Raw genomic sequence first — 23,826 nt, forward strand, 5'->3', positions numbered from 1 at the left:
ATTGTACTGATCAGTAAACACACGACGCTGTATTGATCGAGTCAGTGAACTCTCCATTGTACTGATCAGTAAACACACGGCGCTGTATTGATCGAGTCAGTGAACTCTCCATTGTATTGATCAATAAAAACATGACGCTGTATTGATCGAGTCAGTGAACTCTCCATTGTACTGATCAGTAAACACACGACGCTGTATTGATCGAGTCAGTGAACCCCACATGGCTGGCCTTGATCAGGTCTGCTCGTGGGGTACTGGGCTGTCCTCCAGTGCTGTCAGCAGGAGCAGGAAACGGGGCGCCCTCAGCGAGCTCGCCTGTCTGTCTGACTCTCTGTGTCCGATACTCTGTCTCTCTGCTAACCTGTCTTCCTGAGCTCCCTTCTTTCTCTGAGTGTCTTCATCTCTCTTTCCCTGTCTCCACTCTCTCCCCCTCTTTCTCTCTCTCCATTGCATTCTCTGTCCCTGTCTCTCTCTCTCATCTCTTTCCCTCCCTCACTCATTCTCTCCCTCCCTGTCTCTCTCTCTCTCCCTCCCTGTCTCTCTCTCTCTCGCTCTCATCTCTTTCCCTCCCTCACTCATTCTCTCCCTCCCTGTCTCTCTCTCTCTCCCTCCCTGTCTCTCTCTCTCTCGCTCTCATCTCTGTCCCTCCCTCTCTCTTTCTCTCCCTCCCTCTCTCTTTCTCGCTCTCCCTCCCTGTCTCTCTCACTCTCTCCCTCCCCGTCTCGCTCTCTCTCCCCCTGTCTCTCTCTCTATCTCCTCATCACCCTCCTCCAGAGCTCCCTCCTCAGCAGGCCTCGCTCCTTCCTGATTCCCTGCAGGACGGTTCTGTTCTCCTGGGCCCGGCGCACCAGGTAGGGTACCGTGTCATCAACCGAGCCATAAGGAACCGACTTGTACACTGGATAACCCAGCTGCCCTGAGAGAGAGAGAGAGGGGTTAATACACACACACTGACTGGACACTCCAGTACATTAACACTGCACTGAGAGAGAGAGGGGTTCATACAGACACACTGACTGGACACTCCAGTACATTAACACTGCACTGAGAGAGAGGGGTTAATACACACACACTGACTGGACACTCCAGTACATTAACACTGCACTGAGAGAGAGAAGGGGGTTCATACAGACACACTGACTGGACACTCCAGTACATTAACACTGCACTGAGAGAGAGAGAGGGGTTAATACAGACACACTGACTGGACACTCCAGTACATTAACACTGCACTGAGAGAGAGGGGTTAATACACACACACTGACTGGACACTCCAGTACATTAACACTGCACTGAGAGAGAGAGGGGTTAATACAGACACACTGACTGGACACTCCAGTACATTAACACTGCACTGAGAGAGAGAGGGGTTCATACACACACACTGACTGGACACTCCAGTACATTAACACTACACTGAGAGAGAGAGAGGGGGGTGTGTTTGTCAGGAACATTACAACAGATTTGACAGTTTTACCGAGTGTTAGAGAAACATGATCACACATCCCCAGGAGCTGTCCAAAGCACACTGAGCCAGAGACCTTAGATATCCCCAGTTCAGTCATCCTAAAAGAGAAGAGATGTAGGGATTAATACAGACCCCAGAGACACTCCTCACACAGAGAGATGAAGACAGACCCTAATACAGACCCCAGAGACACTCCTCACACAGAGAAATGAACACAGACCCTAATACAGACCCCAGAGACACTCCTCACACAGAGAGATGAACACAGACCCTAATACAGACCCCAGAGACACTCCTCACACAGAGAGATGAACACAGACCCTAATACAGACCCCAGAGACACTCCTCACACAGTGAGATGAACACAGACCCTAATACAGACCCCAGAGACACTCCTCACACAGAGAAATGAACACAGACCCTAATACAGACCCCAGAGACACTCCTCACACAGAGAGATGAACACAGACCCTAATACAGACCCCAGAGACACTCCTCACACAGAGAGATGAACACAGACCCTAATACAGACCCCAGAGACACTCCTCACACAGTGAGATGAACACAGACCCTAATACAGACCCCAGAGACACTCCTCACACAGAGAGATGAACACAGACCCTAATACAGACCCCAGAGACACTCCTCACACAGAGAGATGAACACAGACCCTAATACAGACCCCAGAGACACTCCTCACACAGAGAGATGAACACAGACCCTAATACAGACCCCAGAGACACTCCTCACACAGAGAGATGAACACAGACCCTAATACAGACCCCAGAGACACTCCTCACACAGAGAGATGAACAGAGACCCTAATACAGACCCCAGAGACACTCCTCACACAGAGAGATGAATACAGACCCTAATACAGACCCCAGAGACACTCCTCACACAGAGAGATGAACACAGACCCTAATACAGACCCCAGAGACACTCCTCACACAGAGAGATGAACACAGACCCTAATACAGACCCCAGAGACACTCCTCACACAGGGAGATGAACACAGACCCTAATACAGACCCCAGAGACACTCCTCACACAGAGAGATCGACACAGACCCTAATACAGACCCCAGAGACACTCCTCACACAGAGAAATGAACACAGACCCTAATACAGACCCCAGAGACACTCCTCACACAGAGAGATGAACACAGACCCTAATACAGACCCCAGAGACACTCCTCACACAGAGAGATGAAGACAGACCCTAATACAGACCCCAGAGACACTCCTCACACAGAGAGATGAACACAAACCCTAATACAGACCCCAGAGACACTCCTCACACAGAGAGATGAACACAGACCCTAATACAGACCCCAGAGACACTCCTCACACAGAGAGATGAACACAGACCCTAATACAGACCCCAGAGACACTCCTCACACAGAGAGATGAACACAGACCCTAATACAGACCCCAGAGACACTCCTCACACAGAGATGAATACAGACCCTAATACAGACCCCAGAGACACTCCTCACACAGAGAGATGAACACAGAGCCTAATACAGACCCCAGAGACACTCCTCACACAGAGAGATGAACACAGACCCTAATACAGACCCCAGAGACACTCCTCACACAGAGAGATGAACACAGGCCCTAATACAGACCCCCAGAGACACTCCTCACACAGAGAGATGAACACAGACCCTAATACAGACCCCAGAGACACTCCTCACATAGAGAGATGAACACAGACCCTAATACAGACCCCAGAGACACTCCTCACACAGAGAGATGAACACAGACCCTAATACAGACCCCAGAGACACTCCTCACACAGAGAGATGAACACAGACCCTAATACAGACCCCAGAGACACTCCTCACACAGAGAGATGAACACAGACCCTAATACAGACCCCAGAGACACTCCTCACACAGAGAGATGAACACAGACCCTAATACAGACCCCAGAGACACTCCTCACACAGAGAGATGAATACAGACCCTAATACAGACCCCAGAGACACTCCTCACACAGAGAGATGAATACAGACCCTAATACAGACCCCAGAGACACTCCTCACACAGGGAGATGAACACAGACCCTAATACAGACCCCAGAGACACTCCTCACACAGAGAGATGAACACAGGCCCTAATACAGACCCCAGAGACACTCCTCACACAGAGAGATGAATACAGACCCTAATACAGACCCCAGAGACACTCCTCACACAGAGAGATGAACACAGACCCTAATACAGACCCCAGAGACACTCCTCACACAGAGAGATCGACACAGGCTGTGATGGAGACTCCGTGAACCCTGCACACTTGCCTGCGGACGGCGCGCTTGACCGACTCCTCGTTGTGGGTGGCCACTATGATCCTGTACCTCTCGGCATGCTGGGAGACGAGCGCCAGCATGGTGTCCAGGCAGCGGTCGTAGCTGCGCAAGGAGAGGTCACAGGGTCGCGTTACGCCACAACTGCGGAGCGCCGCCGCCGCCGCACAATACTCCACACACTGCACAGCAACGCGCAGCCGAGGGGGGGGTGGCGGGTGAGGCGGGAACACGAGACAGCGCAGCCCAGGGCCAGGCAGCGCGGAACGAGAGCAGAGAACGAGAATCACAGCAGGACGCGGCGCAGCTGCACACAGGGAGTCACCTGCGGTTGGTGCTCTCCCAGGATTGGTGGACGGGGTCCGGCTGGCCGCTCTGATTGGCCAGGAGCCGCTCCTTGTCCATGTAGGCGCCCCGGACCAGCTTGACCCCGAAGCAGAAGGACTCGCGGAGAGACAGGGCGACGTCGCGGCTCAGGAGGGACAGGCAGTCCTGCAGGAGCGCGGGGAGAGTGAGAGGGGTTAATACCCGCAGACACTCGGGAGAGACAGGGAGTCCCGCAGAGAGATCGAGAGGGGTTAATACCCACAGACACTCGGGAGAGACAGGGAGTCCCACAGAGAGAGCGAGAGGGGTTAATACCCACAGACGCTCGGGAGAGACAGGGAGTCCCACAGAGAGAGCGAGAGGGGTTAATACCCACAGACGCTCGGGAGAGACAGGCAGTGCTGCAGGAGAGCAGGGAGAGTGAGAGGGGTTAATACCCACAGACACTCAGGAGAGACAGGCTGTCCCGCAGAGAGAGCGAGAGGGGTTAATACCCACAGACGCTCAGGAGAGACAGACAGTCCCGCAGGAGCGCAGGGAGAGCGAGAGGGGTTAATGCCCACAGACACTCAGGAGAGACAGTCCCGCAGAGAGAGCGAGAGGGGTTAATACCCACAGACGCTCAGGAGAGACAGACAGTCCCGCAGGAGCGCAGGGAGAGTGAGAGGGGTTAATACCCAAAGACGCTCAGGAGAGACAGGCTGTCCCGCAGAGAGAGCGAGAGGGGTTAATACCCACAGACGCTCAGGAGAGACAGACAGTCCCGCAGAGAGAGTTTACTTCTACTCACCCTTAAGTAGCACTGATACGTGTTCCAGATCCAGGCCTCCGACTGGTTGAACTTCTTCATCATTGCCATGGTGACGAGGCTGAGGGCGGGGTTCATGTAGGTGTACTCGGCGTCGACGAGGACGCGGACCCTGAGAGCGCGGGCCCGCTGACCCGGGGGAAAGGTCACAGGTCACAGGTCAGAGGTCAGGGTGACTCCCTGGCCGCCCGCAGGAGCGAGCTGCAGTTCCCCCGCTGAGCCTGGCTCACTGAGGGGGCGCTGTCACCCAGCCAGACGCCACAAACAAATACATGAATAACTCCTTACTTCTGGAGTGTGTTACCTCTCCCACTGCGTTCAGTCTACGGAGCCCACATAGGAAGTGTTGTGTCTCTCTGTCTGTCAGCCCTGGAAAACTGACTGTCTGTAGAGAGAGAGACACTGACATTAACACTGCACTGAGAGAGAGGGGGGTTAATACAGACACACTGACTGGACACTCCAATACATTAACACTGCACTGAGAGAGAGAGGGGTTAATACACACACACTGACTGGACACTCCAGTACATTAACACTGCACTGAGAGAGAGAGGGGGGTTAATACAGACACACTGACTGGACACTCCAGTACATTAACACTGCACTGAGAGAGAGGGGGGTTAATACAGACACACTAACTGGACACTCCAATACATTAACACTGCACTGAGAGAGAGAGGGGTTAATACAGACACACTGACTGGACACTCCAGTACATTAACACTGCACTGAGAGAGAGAGGGGTTAATACACACACACTGACTGGACACTCCAGTACATTAACACTGCACTGAGAGAGAGAGGGGTTAATACAGACACACTGACTGGACACTCCAGTACATTAACACTGCACTGAGAGAGAGGGGGGTTAATACAGACACACTGACGGGACACTCCAGTACATTAACACTGCACTGAGAGAGAGGGGGGTTAATACAGACACACTGACGGGACACTCCAGTACATTAACACTGCACTGAGAGAGAGAGGGGTTCATACAGACACACTGACTGGACACTCCAGTACATTCACACTGCACTGTCCAGTGATTACCTGTCCCCCCATGGCTCTGAGCAGGGTGCTGAGGTCAAACTGTTCCTCTGAGTCGGCGAGGAGAGACGATATCTTTGTCTGAGGAGAAGTGAAATTCTGTTAATGCTGTTGCCTGACTCTGCTCCTCAGTGCCTCTCTATCTGCCTGACCATCTGTTTCTCTGCCAGCTTGTCTGTCTGTCTGTCTGTCCCTGTCCGTCTGTCTGTCTTTCTGCCTGCCTGTCATTCCTCTCCACCTGTCTGTCTGTTTTTTTCTCTCTCTCTGCCTGTCTGCCTGTCTCACTGTCTGTCTCTCTGCCCTTCTTTATCTCCATCTGCCTTTCTCTCTGTCTCTCTACCTGTCTCTCTCTCTCTCTCTCTCTGCCTCTTTGCCTGTCGTTCTCTTTCTCCTTGCCTGTCTGTCTCTCTACCTGTCTGTCTCTCTGCTCCTGTACTCACACACAGCTCTGCGCTCAGCAGGGCCGTCACTTTCAGTTGCATCATGGGATCTGCAGACCAGGGGTTGCCGTGGGAGATGCGGATGCACTCCAGCATGGCCGCCAGGTTGTCGTCGTAGCGCCCCTCCCTGGAGACGGAGAACCGGAGAGCGAGGGGGGGGGTCACGCCGACCAGGAGGACGACACACAGGGACAGTGTAACGGCAACAGCGCAGGCACAGCAGGGGAACTGCAGTCCCGGTTTCTCAGACAACAGCAATTAATTACAAATTCCTAATTAGGCACAAACTCGTGAATTCTGTGAAAGCAGCCCTTCCTGCTCACTTGTCCCTGTACTGACTGATGTACTGTGATGTGAAGCTGCCCTTCCTGCTCACTAGTCCCTGTACTGACTGATGTACTGTGATGTGAAGCGGCCCTTCCTGCTCACTAGTCCCTGTACTGACTGGTGTACTGTGATGTGAAGAGGCCCTTCCTGCTCACTAGTCCCTGTACTGACTGGTGTACTGTGATGTGAAGAGGCCCTTCCTGCTCACTAGTCCCTGTACTGACTGCTGTACTGTGATGTGAAGAGGCCCTTCCTGCTCACTAGTCCCTGTACTGACTGGTGTACTGTGATGTGAAGAGGCCCTTCCTGCTCACTAGTCCCTGTAGTGACTGGTGTACTGTGATGTGAAGAGGCCCTTCCTGCTCACTAGTCCCTGTACTGACTGCTGTACTGTGATGTGAAGAGGCCCTTCCTGCTCACTAGTCCCTGTACTGACTGATGTACTGTGATGTGATGAGGCCCTTCCTGCTCACTAGTCCCTGTACTGACTGATGTACTGTGATGTAATGAGGCCCTTCCTGCTCACTAGTCTCTGTCATGATAGATGTACTGTGATGGACGAGTGGGTAAGTACAGGCTGTGCAGCAGATATTTCACCGTGACGATGTTCCAAGGCGATCTGCGTGCAGAGTTAATAAGTAAGCAGTATTTGTCAACAGAACGGTCTCAAAGTCGACCGGCAGTGTTGTGGCCTCGTTGTGCTTCACAGACCACGGCGCTGCGCAGACCTGGAAACTTCCTCTGTTCTGAGATGCAAATCGGTGGTTTTACACATGACTGTGTTTACTTTATTTTCTCTGTGGTTTGAAATGCCCTCATCAGTGCCGATGCTTTCTAACCCTGAAATATCCTGTATATAATATACAGCCTTGCAGATTCCCTGTAAGTAAAACAATTATAATAGCAATTAAGGCTAACTGAAGGGGAGTCTGCATGTTCTCCCCATGTTTGTGTGGGTTCCTCTCACAATCATGACATGACATGCTGGCAGGTCCATGTTAATACTGACACACTGACTTCTGGGAAAGCGTTTGTGTTTGTGTACAGTGTGTATACGGTATGCATGGAGTGTGTGGGATGTATGTGCGTCTGTTCTGTTGTGGTTGTGTGTGTGTGTGACTGGTGTCCAGGGTGTGTCTCCTCCTTGCCCCGTTGCTTGCTGGGACAGGCTGCGGACACAGCGGTCAGACTCTGGACAGATGGGGGGTGACCTCAGTCATGGTCTGGGCAGCACTGACCCTGGCCTGGTCTCCCCAACGTCCTCCTCGATGGGCACCGCCAACATCGGCCGCATTCCCAGCATGCTCAGCTTCGCCATGGCCGCTCGGATCTCAGCCTCTGTCTCCCCGGCAACAAACTGGGCGTACACCGTCGCCCTCATGAGGCGACTGAAGAGACGTGCGCCCAGGACAGAGCGAGACAGAGAGAGCAACTGGGAGAGAGAGAGGGGTTCATACAGACACACTGACTGGACACTCCAGTACATTAACACTGCACTGAGAGAGAGAGGGGTTCATACAGACACACTGACTGGACACTCCAGTACATTAACACTGCACTGAGAGTGAGAGGGGTTAATACACACACACTGACTGGACACTCCAGTACATTAACACTGCACTGAGAGAGAGAGGGGTTAATACAGACACACTGACTGGGCACTCCAGTACATTAACAATGCACTGAGAGAGAGAGGGGTTAATACACACACACTGACTGGACACTCCAGTACATTAACACTGCCCTGAGAGAGAGAGGGGTTAATACACACACACTGACTGGACACTCCAGTACATTAACACTGCACTGAGAGAGAGAGGGGGGTTCATACAGACACACTGACTGGACACTCCAGTACATTAACACTGCACTGAGAGAGAGAGAGGGATTAATACACACACACACTGACTGGACACTCCAGTACATTAACACTGCACTGAGAGAGAGAGGGGTTCATACAGACACACTGACTGGACACTCCAGTACATTAACACTGCACTGAGAGAGAGAGGGGTTAATACACACACACTGACTGGACACTCCAGTACATTAACACTGCACTGGGAGAGAGAGGGGTTAATACAGACACACTGACTGGACACTCCAGTACATTAACACTGCACTGAGAGAGAGAGGGGTTCATACAGACACACTGACTGGACACTCCAGTACATTAACACTGCACTGAGAGAGAGAGGGGTTAATACACACACACTGACTGGACACTCCAGTACATTAACACTGCACTGAGAGAGAGAGGGGTTAATACACACACACTGACTGGACACTCCAGTACATTTACACTGCACTGAGAGAGAGGGGGGTTCATACAGACACACTGACTGGTGTCTCTCACCTTGCTGCAGTTGTTGACCAGGGGGGGTATTGAACAGGCCCTGAACACCCCCAGAGCTCTCAGTAGCTCCCCCAGACTTTTCACCTGGAATGCACGGGGGTCGTCGAAGCTCAAGGTCACCGGGGGGTCGCAGCCTGGTTGGGGATGGGTCACTGGCAAGTCACTGGGCCGCGAGGTCATGGTGGGGTCACCACTGAGCATCCTGGGAGTTGAAGTCCTAGCTGCTGGGTTCCAGATTGGGAGGAGGTGTCGCACACAGGAGCGAGAGAGAAACATCCTGTGCGTGTGAGTGCCTGTCTGTCTGCTGGACCACCTGGCTCCCTGGACTTCCTGTCTGTCTGCACTACCTGTCTGCTGAACCACCTGTCTGTCTGTCTGCACTACCTGTCTGCTGAACCACCTGTCTTATCTGTCTTTCTGACTGCACTTCCTGTCTGTCTGTACTACCTGTCTACTGAACCACCTGGCTGTCTGCACGACCTGTCTGCCTTTCTTATCTGTCTAGATTTCCTGTCTGTCTTTCTGTCTGTCTGTCTGTCTGGACTTCCCGTCTCTCTGTATCACCTGTCTGTCTGTCTGGACTTCCTGTCTGTCTGCACTACCTGTCTACTGGACCACCTGTCTGTCTGTCTTATCTGTCTGTCTCAACCACCTGTCTATCTGACCCCCCTGTGTTGTGAAGATGGTGCTGTTCTCAGTGTGTTGTTCAGTTGGGCAGTTGTGCAGTGTGTTGTGAAGATGGTGCTGTTCTCAGTGTGTTGTGCACTTGTGCAGTGTGTTGTGAAGATGGTGCTGTTCTCAGTGTGTTGTGCAGTGTGTTGTGAAGATGGTGCTGTTCTCAGTGTGTTGTGCAGTTGTGCAGTGTGTTGTGAAGATGGTGCTGTTCTCAGTGTGTTGTGCAGTGTGTTGTGAAGATGGTGCTGTTCTCAGTGTGTTGTGCAGTTGGGCAGTTGTGCAGTGTGTTGTGAAGACGGTGCTGTTCTCAGTGTGTTGTGCAGTTGTGCAGTGTGTTGTGAAGATGGTGCTGTTCTCAGTGTGTTGTGCAGTGTGTTGTGAAGATGGTGCTGTTCTCAGTGTGTTGTGCAGTTGTGCAGTGTGTTGTGAAGACGGGGCTGTCCTGTTGTTAGTATTGTGCTCCTGTGTGCTGGGACAGAGTTTCGTAGATCCCAGAATCCCGAGTCTCTCCCTGCCTGCGGGCGTCTCACTCCTCTCTCCCAGCACCTGAAAAACCAGCACAGCTGTCGGCCTGCTGCGACCCCTCCTCGTGCAGCCCCAGTCCAGTCCAGTCCAGTCCAGTCCAGTCCATCCAGGGATCACCAGTCTCAGTCCAGTCCACTCCAGTCCAGGGGTCTCCAGCCCCAGTCCAGTACAGGGGTCTCTAGCCCCAGTCCAGGTAGAATGTCATACAGACAAAGGGAGAAACAGGCAGACAGACAGGTGGGGAGATACAGACAGAGAGGGGGAGATACAGACAGACAGTGAAACAGACGGGTGGAGAGATACAGAGAGAGACACAGGCAGACAGACAGGTGGAGAGATACAGAGAGAGACACAGGCAGACAGACAGACAGTCAGACAAACAGGCACAGGGAGTCTGTGGAGAGTCTCCTACCTCGTGCTGCAGCAAGCAAGTCCAGAGGACGAGTGAGAGGGGACACTGTGTCTCAGGGTCAGTCCAGCAGACTGTGAGCTGACATGAGTTTGCAGCTCGAGCTTGTTAATAAATGACCAGCGCTCTCTGTAAAATTATTAATGTACTCTACTGCCCATTCAATGTACTGGTATTAACCCCTCTCTCTCTCTCAGGGCAGTGTTAATGTACTGGAGTGTCCAGTCAGTGTGTCTGTATTAACCCCTCTCTCTCTCAGTGCAGTGTTAATGTACTGGAGTGTCCAGTCAGTGTGTCTGTATTAACCCCCCTCTCTCTCTCAGTGCAGTGTTAATGTTCTGGAGTGTCCAGTCAGTGTGTGTGTATTAACCCCTCTCTCTCTCAGTGCAGTGTTAATGTTCTGGAGTGTCCAGTCAGTGTGTCTGTATTAACCCCTCTCTCGCTCAGTGCAGTGTTAATGTACTGGGGTGTCCAGTCAGTGTGTCTGTATTAACCCCTCTCTCTCTCAGTGCAGTGTTAATGTACTGGAGTGTCCAGTCAGTGTGTCTGTATTAACCCCTCTCTCTCAGTGCAGTGTTAATGTACTGGAGTGTCCAGTCAGTGTGTCTGTATGAACCCCTCTCTCTCTCAGTGCAGTGTTAATGTACTGGAGTGTCCAGTCAGTGTTTCTGTATTAACCCCTCTCTCTCTCAGTGTAGTGTTAATGTACTGGAGTGTCCAGTCAGTGTGTGTGTATTAACCCCTCTCTCTCTCTCTCTCAGTGCAGTGTTCATGTACTGGAGTGTCCAGTCAGTGTGTCTGTATTAACCCCTCTCTCTCAGTGCAGTGTTAATGTACTGGAGTGTCCAGTCAGTGTGTCTGTATTAACCCCTCTCTCTCTCAGTGCAGTGTTAATGTACTTGAGTGTCCAGGCAGTGTGTCTGTATTAACCCCTCTCTCTCTCAGTGCAGTGTTAATGTACTGGAGTGTCCAGTCAGTGTGTCTGTATGAACCCCTCTCTCTCTCAGTGCAGTGTTAATATACTGGAGTGTCCAGTCAGTGTGTGTGTATTAACCCCTCTCTCTCTCTCAGTGCAGTGTTAATGTACTGGAGTGTCCAGTCAGTGTGTCTGTATGAACCCCTCTCTCTCTCAGTGCAGTGTTAATGTACTGGAGTGTCCAGTCAGTGTTTCTGTATTAACCCCTCTCTCTCTCAGTGTAGTGTTAATGTACTGGAGTGTCCAGTCAGTGTGTGTGTATTAACCCCTCTCTCTCTCTCTCTCTCAGTGCAGTGTTCATGTACTGGAGTGTCCAGTCAGTGTGTCTGTATTAACCCCTCTCTCTCAGTGCAGTGTTAATGTACTGGAGTGTCCAGTCAGTGTGTCTGTATTAACCCCTCTCTCTCTCAGTGCAGTGTTAATGTACTTGAGTGTCCAGGCAGTGTGTCTGTATTAACCCCTCTCTCTCTCAGTGCAGTGTTAATGTACTGGAGTGTCCAGTCAGTGTGTCTGTATTAACCCCTCTCTCTCTCAGTGCAGTGTTAATGTACTGGAGTGTCCAGTCAGTGTGTGTGTATTAACCCCTCTCTCTCAGGGCAGCGTTAATGTACTGGAGTGTCCAGTCAGTGTGTCTGTATTAACCCCTCTCTCTCTCAGTGCAGTGTTAATGTACTGGAGTGTCCAGTCAGTGTGTGTGTATTAACCCCTCTCTCTCTCAGTGCAGTGTTAATGTTCTGGAGTGTCCAGTCAGTGTGTCTGTATTAACCCCTCTCTCTCTCAGTGCAGTGTTAATGTACTGGAGTGTCCAGTCAGTGTGTGTGTATTAACCCCTCTCTCTCTCAGTGCAGTGTTAATGTACTGGAGTGTCCAGTCAGTGTGTGTGTATTAACCCCTCTCTCTCTCTCAGGGCAGTGTTAATGTACTGGAGTGTCCAGTCAGTGTGTCTGTATGAACCCCTCTCTCTCAGTGCAGTGTTAATGTACTGGAGTGTCCAGTCAGTGTGTCTGTATTAACCCCTCTCTCTCTCAGTGCAGTGTTAATGTTCTGGAGTGTCCAGTCAGTGTGTCTGTATTAACCCCTCTCTCTCTCAGTGCAGTGTTAATGTACTGGAGTGTCCAGTCAGTGTGTGTGTATTAACCCCTCTCTCTCTCAGTGCAGTGTTAATGTACTGGAGTGTCCAGTCAGTGTGTGTGTATTAACCCCTCTCTCTCTCTCAGGGCAGTGTTAATGTACTGGAGTGTCCAGTCAGTGTGTCTGTATTAACCCCTCTCTCTCAGTGCAGTGTTAATGTACTGGAGTGTCCAGTCAGTGTGTCTGTATGAACCCCTCTCTCTCTCAGTGCAGTGTTAATGTACTGGAGTGTCCAGTCAGTGTGTGTGTATTAACCCCTCTCTCTCTCAGTGCAGTGTTAATGTTCTGGAGTGTCCAGTCAGTGTGTGTGTATTAACCCCTCTCTCTCTCAGTGCAGTGTTAATGTTCTGGAGTGTCCAGTCAGTGTGTCTGTATTAACCCCTCTCTCTCTCAGTGCAGTGTTAATGTACTGGAGTGTCCAGTCAGTGTGTGTGTATTAACCCCTCTCTCTCTCTCAGTGCAGTGTTAATGTACTGGAGTGTCCAGTCAGTGTGTGTGTATGAACCCCTCTCTCTCTCTCAGTGCAGTGTTAATGTACTGGAGTGTCCAGTCAGTGTCTGTATTAACCCCTCTCTCTCTCAGCAGCGCCCCCTGCTGTTTTCTGCTCCCAGCACTGGTTATTCCTCAGATTCTCCTGCCAGCGCGCAGCTCAGTCCATAACCCGAGACCACAGGGAGAGGACAGACACTGTCCACTTTCACCCTGGGCTCCCGGCCTGACGATCTCTCTCTGCTCCTGCTCCGCGAACTGGGAGTCAGGAATCGGCCCCAGACTGGGCTCGGGACACTCCCTCTGGACAGAGGGACTGCAGGAGGCTGGTGACCCAGGGCAGCGAGGAGCAGATGTTTGGCCAGTGTTTAATCATTCACAGGCCGAGCAGAGAGGACCTGACCTGACGGAGAATCTCTTCTTCGTTTCAGAACTAAACAGCAACAACCACACACAGCAGGACAGGAGACACAGTGAGAGAGGAGATCACAGAGACTCCCTCAGTAATAAACACACACAGCAGGACAGGAGACACTGAGAGAGAGGAGATCACAGAGACTCCCTCAGTAATAAACACACACAGCAGGACAGGAGACACAGTGAGAGAGGAGATCACAGAGACTCCCTCAGTAATAAACACACAGCAGGACAGGAGACACAGTGAGAGAGAGGAGATCACAGAGATTCCCTCAGTGATAAATACACACAGCAGGACAGGAGACACAGTGAGAGAGAGGAGATCACAGAGACTCCCTCAGTAATAAACACACAGCAGGACAGGAGACACAGTGAGAGAGAGGAGATCACAGAGACTCCCTCAGTAATAAACACACAGCAGGACAGGAGACACAGTGAGAGAGAGGAGATCACAGAGACTCCCTCAGTAATAAACACACAGCAGGACAGGAGACACAGGGAGAGAGAGTAGAGATCCTAGAGACCCCCCACTCCAGTCAAACACACAGACCCCCACTCCAATCTGACACACACACACAGACACCAGGACTCAGAGCTGTGCCAGTGAAGGGTGTTTATTGGTTTTCTCTCTACAGTGGGAGGGGGGCTGGGGACAGTGTCGGCGCTGTGTCTCTGGGCCTGGTCACTGAGGCCCATCAGTACGAACTCTGGTTCTGACGGTATCCGCCTCGCTGGTACCCCTGTTTCTGCTGGTACCCACCCTTCTGATCTGTAAAGCACAGAGAGAGACAGGCAGACAGTCAGGCTGGAACCAGACTCTCAAACTCCCAGTGAACAGCAGTCTGATCTGCTCCAGGTGTGACACTGCTGTCAGACCCCCAGTGCGCAGCAGTCTGATCCGCTCCAGGTGTGACAGTGCTGTCAGACCCCCAGTGCGCAGCAGTCTGATCCGCTCCAGGTGTGACAGTGCTGTCAGACCCCCAGTGCGCAGCAGTCTGATCCGCTCCAGGTGTGACAGTGCTGTCAGACCCCCAGTGCGCAGCAGTCTGATCCGCTCCAGGTGTGACAGTGCTGTCAGACTCCCAGTGCGCAGCAGTCTGATCCGCTCCAGGTGTGACAGTGCTGTCAGACTCCCAGTGAACAGCAGTCTGATCCGCTCCAGGTGTGACAGGGCTGTCAGTCAGACTCCCAGTGCGCAGCAGTCTGATCCGCTCCAGGTGTGACAGTGCTGTCAGACCCCCAGTGTGCAGCAGTCTGATCCGCTCCAGGTGTGACAGTGCTGTCAGTCAGACTCCCAGTGCGCAGCAGTCTGATCCGCTCCAGGTGTGACAGTGCAGTCAGACTCCCAGTGCGCAGCAGTCTGATCCGCTCCAGGTGTGACAGTGCTGTCAGACCCCCAGTGCGCAGCAGTCTGATCCGCTCCAGGTGTGACAGTGCTGTCAGACCCCCAGTGCGCAGCAGTCTGATCCGCTCCAGGTGTGACAGTGCTGTCAGACCCCCAGTGCGCAGCAGTCTGATCCGCTCCAGGTGTGACAGTGCTGTCAGACTCCCAGTGCGCAGCAGTCTGATCCGCTCCAGGTGTGACAGTGCAGTCAGTCAGACTCCCAGTGCGCAGCAGTCTGATCCACTCCAGGTGTGACAGTGCTGTCAGTCAGACTCCCAGTGCGCAGCAGTCTGATCTGCTCCAGGTGTGACAGTGCTGTCAGTCAGACTCCCAGTGCGCAGCAGTCTGATCCGCTCCAGGTGTGACAGTGCTGTCAGTCAGACTCCCAGTGCGCAGCAGTCTGATCCGCTCCAGGTGTGACAGTGCAGTCAGACCCCCAGTGTGCAGCAGTCTGATCCGCTCCAGGTGTGACAGTGCTGTCAGACTCCCAGTGCGCAGCAGTCTGATCCGCCCCAGGTGTGACAGTGCTGTCAGACCCCCAGTGCGCAGCAGTCTGATCCGCTCCAGGTGTGACAGTGCTGTCAGACTCCCAGTGTGCAGCAGTCTGATCCGCTCCAGGTGTGACAGTGCTGTCAGACCCCCAGTGCGCAGCAGTCTGATCCGCTCCAGGTGTGACAGTGCTGTCAGACTCCCAGTGAACAGCAGTCTGATCCGCTCCAGGTGTGACAGTGCTGTCAGTCAGACTCCCAGTGTGCAGCAGTCTGATCCGCTCCAGGTGTGACAGTGCTGTCAGACTCCCAGTGTGCAGCAGTCTGATCCGCTCCAGGTGTGACAGTGCAGTCAGACCCCCAGTGCGCAGCAGTCTGATCCGCTCCAGGTGTGACAGTGCTGTCAGACTCCCAGTGAACAGCAGTCTGATCCGCTCCAGGTGTGACAGTGCTGTCAGACTCCCAGTGCGCAGCAGTCTGATCCGCTCCAGGTGTGACAGTGCTGTCAGTCAGACTCCCAGTGCGCAGCAGTCTGATCCGCTCCAGGTGTGACAGTGCTGTCAGACTCCCAGTGCGCAGCAGTCTGATCCGCTCCAGGTGTGACAGTGCTGTCAGTCAGACTCCCAGTGCGCAGCAGTCTGATCCGCTCCAGGTGTGACAGTGCTGTCAGACCCCCAGTGCGCAGCAGTCTGATCCGCTCCAGGTTTTTACAGTACACCACCAGTTCAATCCTAGTGTGAACCAGACTTCTGTGGGACTGGTGTTTGAGACTGTAGATCCTGGAGCGGATCGGACAGCTGTGCACCTGGAGTCCAGCTGCCACACCTACAATGTTGAACACTTAAAGAGCTGCTCCAGCACTTACCTCTCTGGTAGCCCTGCTTCTGCTGGTATCCTCCTTTCTGATCTGGAAGGACAGAGGTGGTGGTGTTAGTTGGTTTTCACAGAGAACCCACTTTTCAGTTCTTTACACAAAGAGCAGCGGGAGAGTGGAACAAGCTGCACAGCCATGTTGTTAAAGCCGATACCCTGACTTCTCTCAGGACACACTACTGTACACAGAGAGGGGTGGGGGTGTGGAACAAGCCGATACCCTGACTTCTCTCAGGACACAGCTGGATGAGACACTCCAGTCAGGACAGGAGGCTGTACTGTACACACAGACCCCCACTCCAGTCCGACACACACACAGACACCAGGACTCGGAGCTGTGCCAGTGAAGGGTGTTTATTGGTTTTCTCTCTACAGTGGGAGGGGGCTGGGGACAGTGTCGGCGCTGTGTCTCTGGGCCTGGTCGCTCAGGCCCATCAGTACCAGCTATGGTTCTGATGGTACCCGCCCCGCTGGTACCCTTGTTTCTGCTGGTACCCACCCTTCTGATCTGTAAAGCACAGAGAGAGACAGGCAGACTGTCACAGAAGGCCAACGCTGTCCCCACATCCTGTCACACTGCCAAACTGGAACCAGACTCTCAGTCAGACTCCCAGTGCAAAGCTGTCTGATCCACTCCAGGTTTTACACTGTTGTCTGTCAGACTCCCAGTGCGCAGCAGTCTGATCCGCTCCAGGTGTGACAGTGCTGTCAGTCAGACTCCCAGTGCGCAGCAGTCTGATCCGCTCCAGGTGTGACAGTGCTGTCAGACTCCCAGTGCGCAGCAGTCTGATCCGCTCCAGGTGTGACAGTGCTGTCAGACTCCCAGTGCGCAGCAGTCTGATCTGCTCCAGGTGTGACAGTGCTGTCAGACCCCCAGTGCACAGCAGTCTGATCCGCTCCAGGTTTTTACAGTACACCACCAATTCAATCCTAGTGTGAACCGGACTTCCGTGGGACTGGTGTTTGAGACTGTAGATCCTGGAGTGGATCGGACAGTTGTGCACCTGGAGTCCAGCTGCCACACCTACAATGTTGAACACTTAAAGAGCTTCTCCAGCACTTACCTCTCTGGTAGCCCTGCTTCTGCTGGTATCCTCCTCTTTGGTCTGGAAGGACAGAGGTGGTGGTGTTAGTTGGTTTTCACAGATAATCTCCCCCCTTTTCAGTTCTTTACACAAAGAGCAGCGGGAGAGTGGAACAAGCTGCACAGCCATGTTGTTAAAGCTGATACCCTGACTTCTCTCAGGACACAGCTGGACGCGACAGTCCACTCAGGACAGGAGACACTACTGTACACAGAGAGGGTGGGGGTGTGGAACAAGCTGATACCCTGACTTCTCTCAGGACACAGCTGGACGCGACAGTCCACTCAGGTCAGGAGACACTACTGTACACAGAGGGTGGTAGTACCCCTGTTTCTGCTGGTACCCACCCTTCTGACAGGGGTCTTATCCGCTCCAGGTGTGACAGTGCTGTCAGACTCCCAGTGCGCAGCAGTCTGATCCGCTCCAGGTGTGACAGTGCTGTCAGACTCCCAGTGCGCAGCAGTCTGATCCGCTCCAGGTGTGACAGTGCTGTCAGTCAGACTCCCAGTGCGCAGCAGTCTGATCCGCTCCAGGTGTGACAGTGCTGTCAGACTCCCAGTGCGCAGCAGTCTGATCCGCTCCAGGTGTGACAGTGGTGTCAATCAGACTCCCAGTGCGCACCAGTCTGATCCGCTCCAGGTTTTTACAGTACACCACCAGTTCAATCCTAGTGTGAACCAGACTTCTGTGGGACTGGTGTTTGACACTGTAGATCCTGTAGCGGATCGGACAGCTGTGCACCTGGAGTCCAGCTGCCACACCTACAATGTTGAACACTTAAAGAGCTGCTCCAGCACTTACCTCTCTGGTAGCCCTGCTTCTGCTGGTATCCTCCTTTCTGATCTGGAAGAGAGAGAGAGAGAGAGAGAGAGAGAGAGAGAGAGAGAGAGAGAGAGAGATGAGGGTCATGGTGTTAGCTGGTTTTCACAGAGAACCTCCACCACCCTCCGTTCTTTACACAAAGAGCAGCGGGAGAGTGGAACAAGCTGCCCAGCCATGTCGTTGAAGCCGATACCCCGACTTCTCTCAGGACACACTACTGTACACAGAGAGGGGTGGGAGTGTGGAACAAGCTGATACCCTGACTTCTCTCCAGACAGCTGGACAAGACCCTCCAGTCAGGAATGGAGACACTACGTTACACAGAGAGGGGTGGGGGTGTGGAACAAGCTGATACCCTGGCTTCTCTCCAGACAGCTGGACAAGACCCTCCAGTCAGGAATGGAGACACTACGTTACACAGAGAGAGGTGGGGGTGTGGAACAAGCTGATACCCTGACTTCTCTCAGGACAGAGCTGGACGAGACACTCCAGTCAGGACAGGAGACACTATTGTACACAGAGAGGGGTGGGGGTGTGGAACAACCTGATGACTTCTCTCAGGACACAGCTGGATGAGACAGTCAAGACAGGACAGGAGATAGTACTGTACACAGAAGGTGGTGGGGGTGTGGAACAAGCTGAGACCCTGACTTCTCTCAGGACACAGCTGGATGAGACAGTCCAGACAGGACAGGAGACACTACTGTACACAGAAGGTGGTGGGGGTGTAGAACAAGCTGAGACCCTGACTTCTCTCAGGACACAGCTGGATGAGACAGTCCAGACAGGACAGGAGACACTACTGTACACAGAAGGTGGTGGGGGTGTAGAACAAGCTGATACCCTGACTTCTCTCGGGACACAGCTGGAGAGACAGTCCAGACAGGACAGGAGATAGTACTGTACACAGAGAGGAGTGGGGGTGTGGAACAAGCCGATACCCTGACTTCTCTCAGGACACAGCTGGAGACAGGAGACAGTACTGTACACAGAGAGGAGTGGGGGTGTGGAACAAGCCGATACCCTGACTTCTCTCAGGACACAGCTGGAGACAGGAGACAGTACTGTACACAGAGAGGAGTGGGGGTGTGGAACAAGCCGATACCCTGACTTCTCTCGGGACACAGCTGGACGAGACAGTCCAGACAGGACGGGACAGTACCGTGCTGGAGGTGAGGCAGTGAGACGGCTCTTACCCCTGTTGAAGTAGCCCCCGTAGACGCCCTGCTTGAGGTCGAAGACCCTCTCGTTGTTCTCCACCAGGCCGCCCAGCTTCTCGGCCAGCTGCAGGGCCACGTTCTGCAGGGAGGAGGGCTCTGTGCGGTGCATCACCACAGTCTGCGTGGGCTGGTCCAGAGAGGCCTGCGGAGAGGACAGGGCTTCAGAGTGTGTGTGTGTGTGTGTGTGTGTGTGTGTGTGTGTGTGTACTGGTCCAGAGAGGCCTGCGGAGAGGACAGGGCTTCAGTGTGTGTGTGTGTGTGTGTGTGTGTGTGTGTGTGTGTGTGTGTGTGTGTACTGGTCCAGAGAGGCCTGCGGAGAGGACAGGGCTTCAGTGTGTGTGTGTGTGTACTGGTCCAGAGAGGCCTGAGGAGAGGACAGGGCTTCAGTGTGTGTGTGTGTGTGTGTGTGTGTGTGTGTGTGTGTGTGTGTACTGGTCCAGAGAGGCCTGCGGAGAGGACAGGGCTTCAGTGTGTTTGTGTTTGTGTGTGTTTGTGTTTGTGTGTGTGTGTGCTGGTCCAGAGAGGCCTGCAGAGAGGACAGAGCTTCAGTGTGTGTGTGTGTGTGTGTGTGTGTGTGTGTGTGTACTGTTCCTGAGAGGCCTGCGGAGAGGACAGGCTTCAGTGTGTGTGTGTGTGTGTGTGTGTGTGTGTGTGTACTGGTCCAGAGAGGCCTGCGGAGAGGACAGTGTGTGTGTGTGTGTGTGTGTGTGTGTGTATTTGTGTGAGACGAGTGGGGGCTCCTGGACGCCCCACACTGACCCCCCGTGGACGCCCACAGGCACATTACCATGAGCTCCTCGTTGATGATCATCTTGCTGATGATGCTGTGCACCATGGGCAGGTCCAGCTCGAACATCAGGGCCAGCGTCTCCATGCTGGAGGAGGAGGAGGAGGAGGAGGAGGAGGAAGAGGAGTCAACCCACCGCAGGGAGCAACAGGACACTGCGCCACACGAGGAGGACGGCCGCGCCCGGACACTCACCTGATGGAGTCGTACACGCTGCTGTAGGTGAAGAGATACGTCCGCAGAGACTCCTCCTGGATCTTCCTGCGAGGGCAGAGACAGCAGACTCACTGGGACCACATCACAATCACAGCTACTGGGAGCTGGGCTCGTCACCAACTAATTACACTAACTATCATCAGACTCCACTGGCACTGACAGAGCAGTCAGACTCTCCAGGCTGGACTGGGAGCTGGATGAGTTCTGAACTGGGATTATAATCAGACTCCACTGACACTGACAGAGCAGTCTGAGACTCTCCAGGCTGGACTGGACTGACTGGACTGGGAGCTGGATGAGTTCTGAACTGGGATGATAATCAGACTCCACTGACACTGACAGAGCAGTCTGAGACTCTCCAGGCTGGACTGGACTGACTGGACTGAGAGCTGGATGAGTTCTGGACTGGGATTATAATCAGACTCCACTGACACTGACAGAGCAGTCTGAGACTCTCCAGGCTGGACTGGATTGACTGGACTGGGAGCTGGATGAGTTCTGAACTGGGATTATAATCAGACTCCACTGACACTGACAGAGCAGTCTGAGACTCTCCAGGCTGGACTGGACTGACTGGACTGGGAGCTGGATGAGTTCTGAACTGGGATTATAATCAGACTCCACTGACACTGACAGAGCAGTCTGAGACTCTCCAGGCTGGACTGGACTGACTGGACTGGGAGCTGGATGAGTTCTGAACTGGGATTATAATCAGACTCCACTGGCACTGACAGAGCAGTCTGAGACTCTCCAGGCTGGACTGGACTGACTGGACTGGGAGCTGGATGAGTTCTGAACTGGGATTATAATCAGACTCCACTGGCACTGACAGAGCAGTCTGAGACTCTCCAGGCTGGACTGGACTGACTGGACTGGGAGCTGGATGAGTTCTGAACTGGGATTATAATCAGACTCCACTGACACTGACAGAGCAGTCTGAGACTCTCCAGGCTGGACTGGACTGACTGGACTGGGAGCTGGATGAGTTCTGAACTGGGATTATAATCAGACTCCACTGACACTGACAGAGCAGTCTGAGACTCTACAGGCTGGACTGGACTGACTGGACTGGGAGCTGGATGAGTTCTGAACTGGGATTATAATCAGACTCCACTGACACTGACAGAGCAGTCTGAGACTCTCCAGGCTGGACTGGGAGCTGGATGAGTTCTGAACTGGGATTATAATCAGACTCCACTGACACTGACAGAGCAGTCTGAGACTCTCCAGGCTGGACTGGTCTGACTGGACTGGGAGCTGGATGAGTTCTGAACTGGGATTATAATCAGACTCCACTGACACTGACAGAGCAGTCTGAGACTCTCCAGGCTGGACTGGGCTGACTGGACTGGGAGCTGGTGGGTCACTGACCTGACCAGCATCTCGCGGACGCGCTGGGCCTCAGGGAACAGGTCCCACACTTTGCTGTTCATCTTGTCGTTGATGATGAAGGCGTGGCATGTGCTCCAGTCGCCCATCTTCATCGCCTTGGACGCAGCCACCACGTGCTCCCGCATGCTCTCGGGCGGACCTGAGGACAGTCAATCAATCAATCACCCTGACGGATCAATACAGGAGCCACCACGTGCTCCCGCATGCTCTCGGGGGGACCTGAGGACAGTCAATCAATCAATCACCCTGACGGATCAATACAGGAGCCACCACGTGCTCCCGCATGCTCTCGGGGGGACCTGAGGACAGTCAATCAATCAATCACCCTGACGGATCAATACAGGAGCCACCACGTGCTCCCGCATGCTCTCGGGGGGACCTGAGGACAGTCAATCAATCAATCACCCTGACGGATCAATACAGGAGCCACCACGTGCTCCCGCATGCTCTCGGGGGGACCTGAGGACAGTCAATCAATCAATCACCCTGACGGATCAATACAGGAGGCACCATGGGTACCGGTGACCTGCGCACCCCGCGCCTCTGAACACCCGATGTTCACAAGCCCCCCCCAGGCCCCCCCCAGGCCCGGCCCGGGAGCCGACCCGACAGGGGACAACCTGCGCCAGAGACTCGGGCCCGATCGCTGCTCGGCACACCTGTGGTGTGGAGGGTCCGACCCACGACACCGTCAGCTCAATTAACCACCTCCCCCTCCCCCACTCGCCAATTAACCACCTCCCCCTCCCCCACTCGCCAATTAACCACCTCCCCCACTCGCCAATTAACCACCTCCCCCACTCGCCAATTAACCACCTCCCCCACTCGCCAATTAACCCTCTCCCCCACTCGCCAATTAACAATTTCCATCTCCCCCACTCTCCAATTAACCCTCTCCATCTCCCCCACTCTCCAATTAACCGTCTCCCCCACTCTCCAATTAACCACCACCCCCTCCCCCACTCTCCAATTAACCACCTCCCCCTCCCCCACTCTCCAATTAACCCTCTCCACCTCCCCCACTCTCCAATTAACCACCTCCCCCACTCTCCAATTAACCCTCTCCTCGCTCCAATTAACCACCTCCCCCACTCTCCAATTAACCACCTCCCCCACTCTCCAATTAACCACCTCCCCCACTCTCCAATTAACCACCTCCCCCACTCTCCAATTAACCACCTCCCCCACTCTCCAATTAACCCTCTCCTCGCTCCAATTAACCACCTCCCCCACTCTCCAATTAACCACCTCCCCCACTCTCCAATTAACCACCTCCCCCACTCTCCAATTAACCACCCCCCCCCCCCTTCCAATTAACCCATCAGCAGGAGCGCAGGGCAGAGGAGCTACCCACTGGTCAAACCACACGGTGACCCACGCACCGCCAGCTCAATTACCCATCTCCACTCTCCAATTAAGCCATCAGCAGGAGCGGAGGGCGTACCCAGCAGCGGCTGTCTCTCCAACGCCCTCAGCTGGCAGAGGAGCTACCCGCTGGTCAAACCACAAGATGGCCGGCACACCGCCAGCTCAATTAACCATCTCCCCGCTCCAACTACCCATCTCCCCGCTCCAACTACCCATCTCCCCGCTCCAACTACCCATCTCCCCACTCCAATTAACCCCCTCCCCACTCCAACTACCCATCTCCCCGCTCCAACTACCCATCTCCCCGCTCCAACTACCCATCTCCCCACTCCAATTACCCATCTCCCCACTCCAATTACCCATCTCCCCACTCCAATTAACCCCCTCCCCACTCCAACTACCCATCTCCCCGCTCCAACTACCCATCTCCCCGCTCCAACTACCCATCTCCCCACTCCAACTACCCATCTCCCTACTCCAA

General features: G+C 53.7%; 2 protein-coding genes across 6 annotated transcripts in view; both read right to left on the minus strand.

Moving 5' to 3' along the window:
• Positions 1-87: 87 nt before the first annotated feature.
• Positions 88-10,817, minus strand: prodh2 (proline dehydrogenase 2). 3 transcript variants are annotated; one of them, XM_088633844.1, is made up of 12 exons: positions 10,701-10,817; positions 9,473-10,309; positions 9,089-9,409; positions 7,971-8,164; positions 6,406-6,532; positions 5,969-6,046; positions 5,217-5,297; positions 4,895-5,041; positions 4,103-4,269; positions 3,772-3,882; positions 1,478-1,566; positions 88-916 (listed from the first exon to the last, which is right to left on the minus strand). In XM_088633844.1, the coding sequence occupies exons 3-12, from the start codon at positions 9,362-9,364 to the stop codon at positions 750-752; spliced, it is 1,437 nt and encodes a 478-aa protein (XP_088489970.1). In that variant the 5' UTR covers positions 9,365-9,409; positions 9,473-10,309; positions 10,701-10,817; the 3' UTR covers positions 88-749. The 3 variants fall into 3 exon arrangements, with proteins under 3 accessions (XP_088489970.1, XP_088489971.1, XP_088489969.1); XM_088633845.1 differs by having other exon boundaries at positions 9,173-10,309; XM_088633843.1 differs by having other exon boundaries at positions 9,089-10,309.
• A 3,491-nt stretch (positions 10,818-14,308) lies between these two features.
• The window catches only part of eif3c (eukaryotic translation initiation factor 3, subunit C), a 47,003-nt gene continuing 37,485 nt past the window's right edge, over positions 14,309-23,826 (minus strand). Inside the window, exons 18-25 of one of the 3 annotated variants that reach the window (XM_088633835.1) lie at positions 21,957-22,116; positions 20,565-20,630; positions 20,370-20,457; positions 19,559-19,724; positions 18,342-18,383; positions 17,520-17,561; positions 16,448-16,489; positions 14,309-14,479 (exon numbers count right to left, since the gene is read on the minus strand). In XM_088633835.1, the coding sequence (XP_088489961.1) occupies positions 14,406-14,479; positions 16,448-16,489; positions 17,520-17,561; positions 18,342-18,383; positions 19,559-19,724; positions 20,370-20,457; positions 20,565-20,630; positions 21,957-22,116 (680 nt within the window). In that variant the 3' untranslated portion in view covers positions 14,309-14,405. Of the gene's footprint in view, positions 14,480-16,447; positions 16,490-16,793; positions 16,964-17,519; positions 17,562-18,341; positions 18,384-19,558; positions 19,725-20,369; positions 20,458-20,564; positions 20,631-21,956; positions 22,117-23,826 lie in introns of those variants that run through there. The other 2 variants (XM_088633837.1, XM_088633836.1) reach the window with 2 other exon arrangements.

The sequence above is a fragment of the Lepisosteus platostomus genome, chromosome 6 (genome assembly GCF_059453375.1).
Source record: "Lepisosteus platostomus isolate fLepPlt1 chromosome 6, fLepPlt1.hap1, whole genome shotgun sequence".
NCBI classification, from domain to species: Eukaryota; Metazoa; Chordata; class Actinopteri; order Semionotiformes; family Lepisosteidae; genus Lepisosteus; species Lepisosteus platostomus.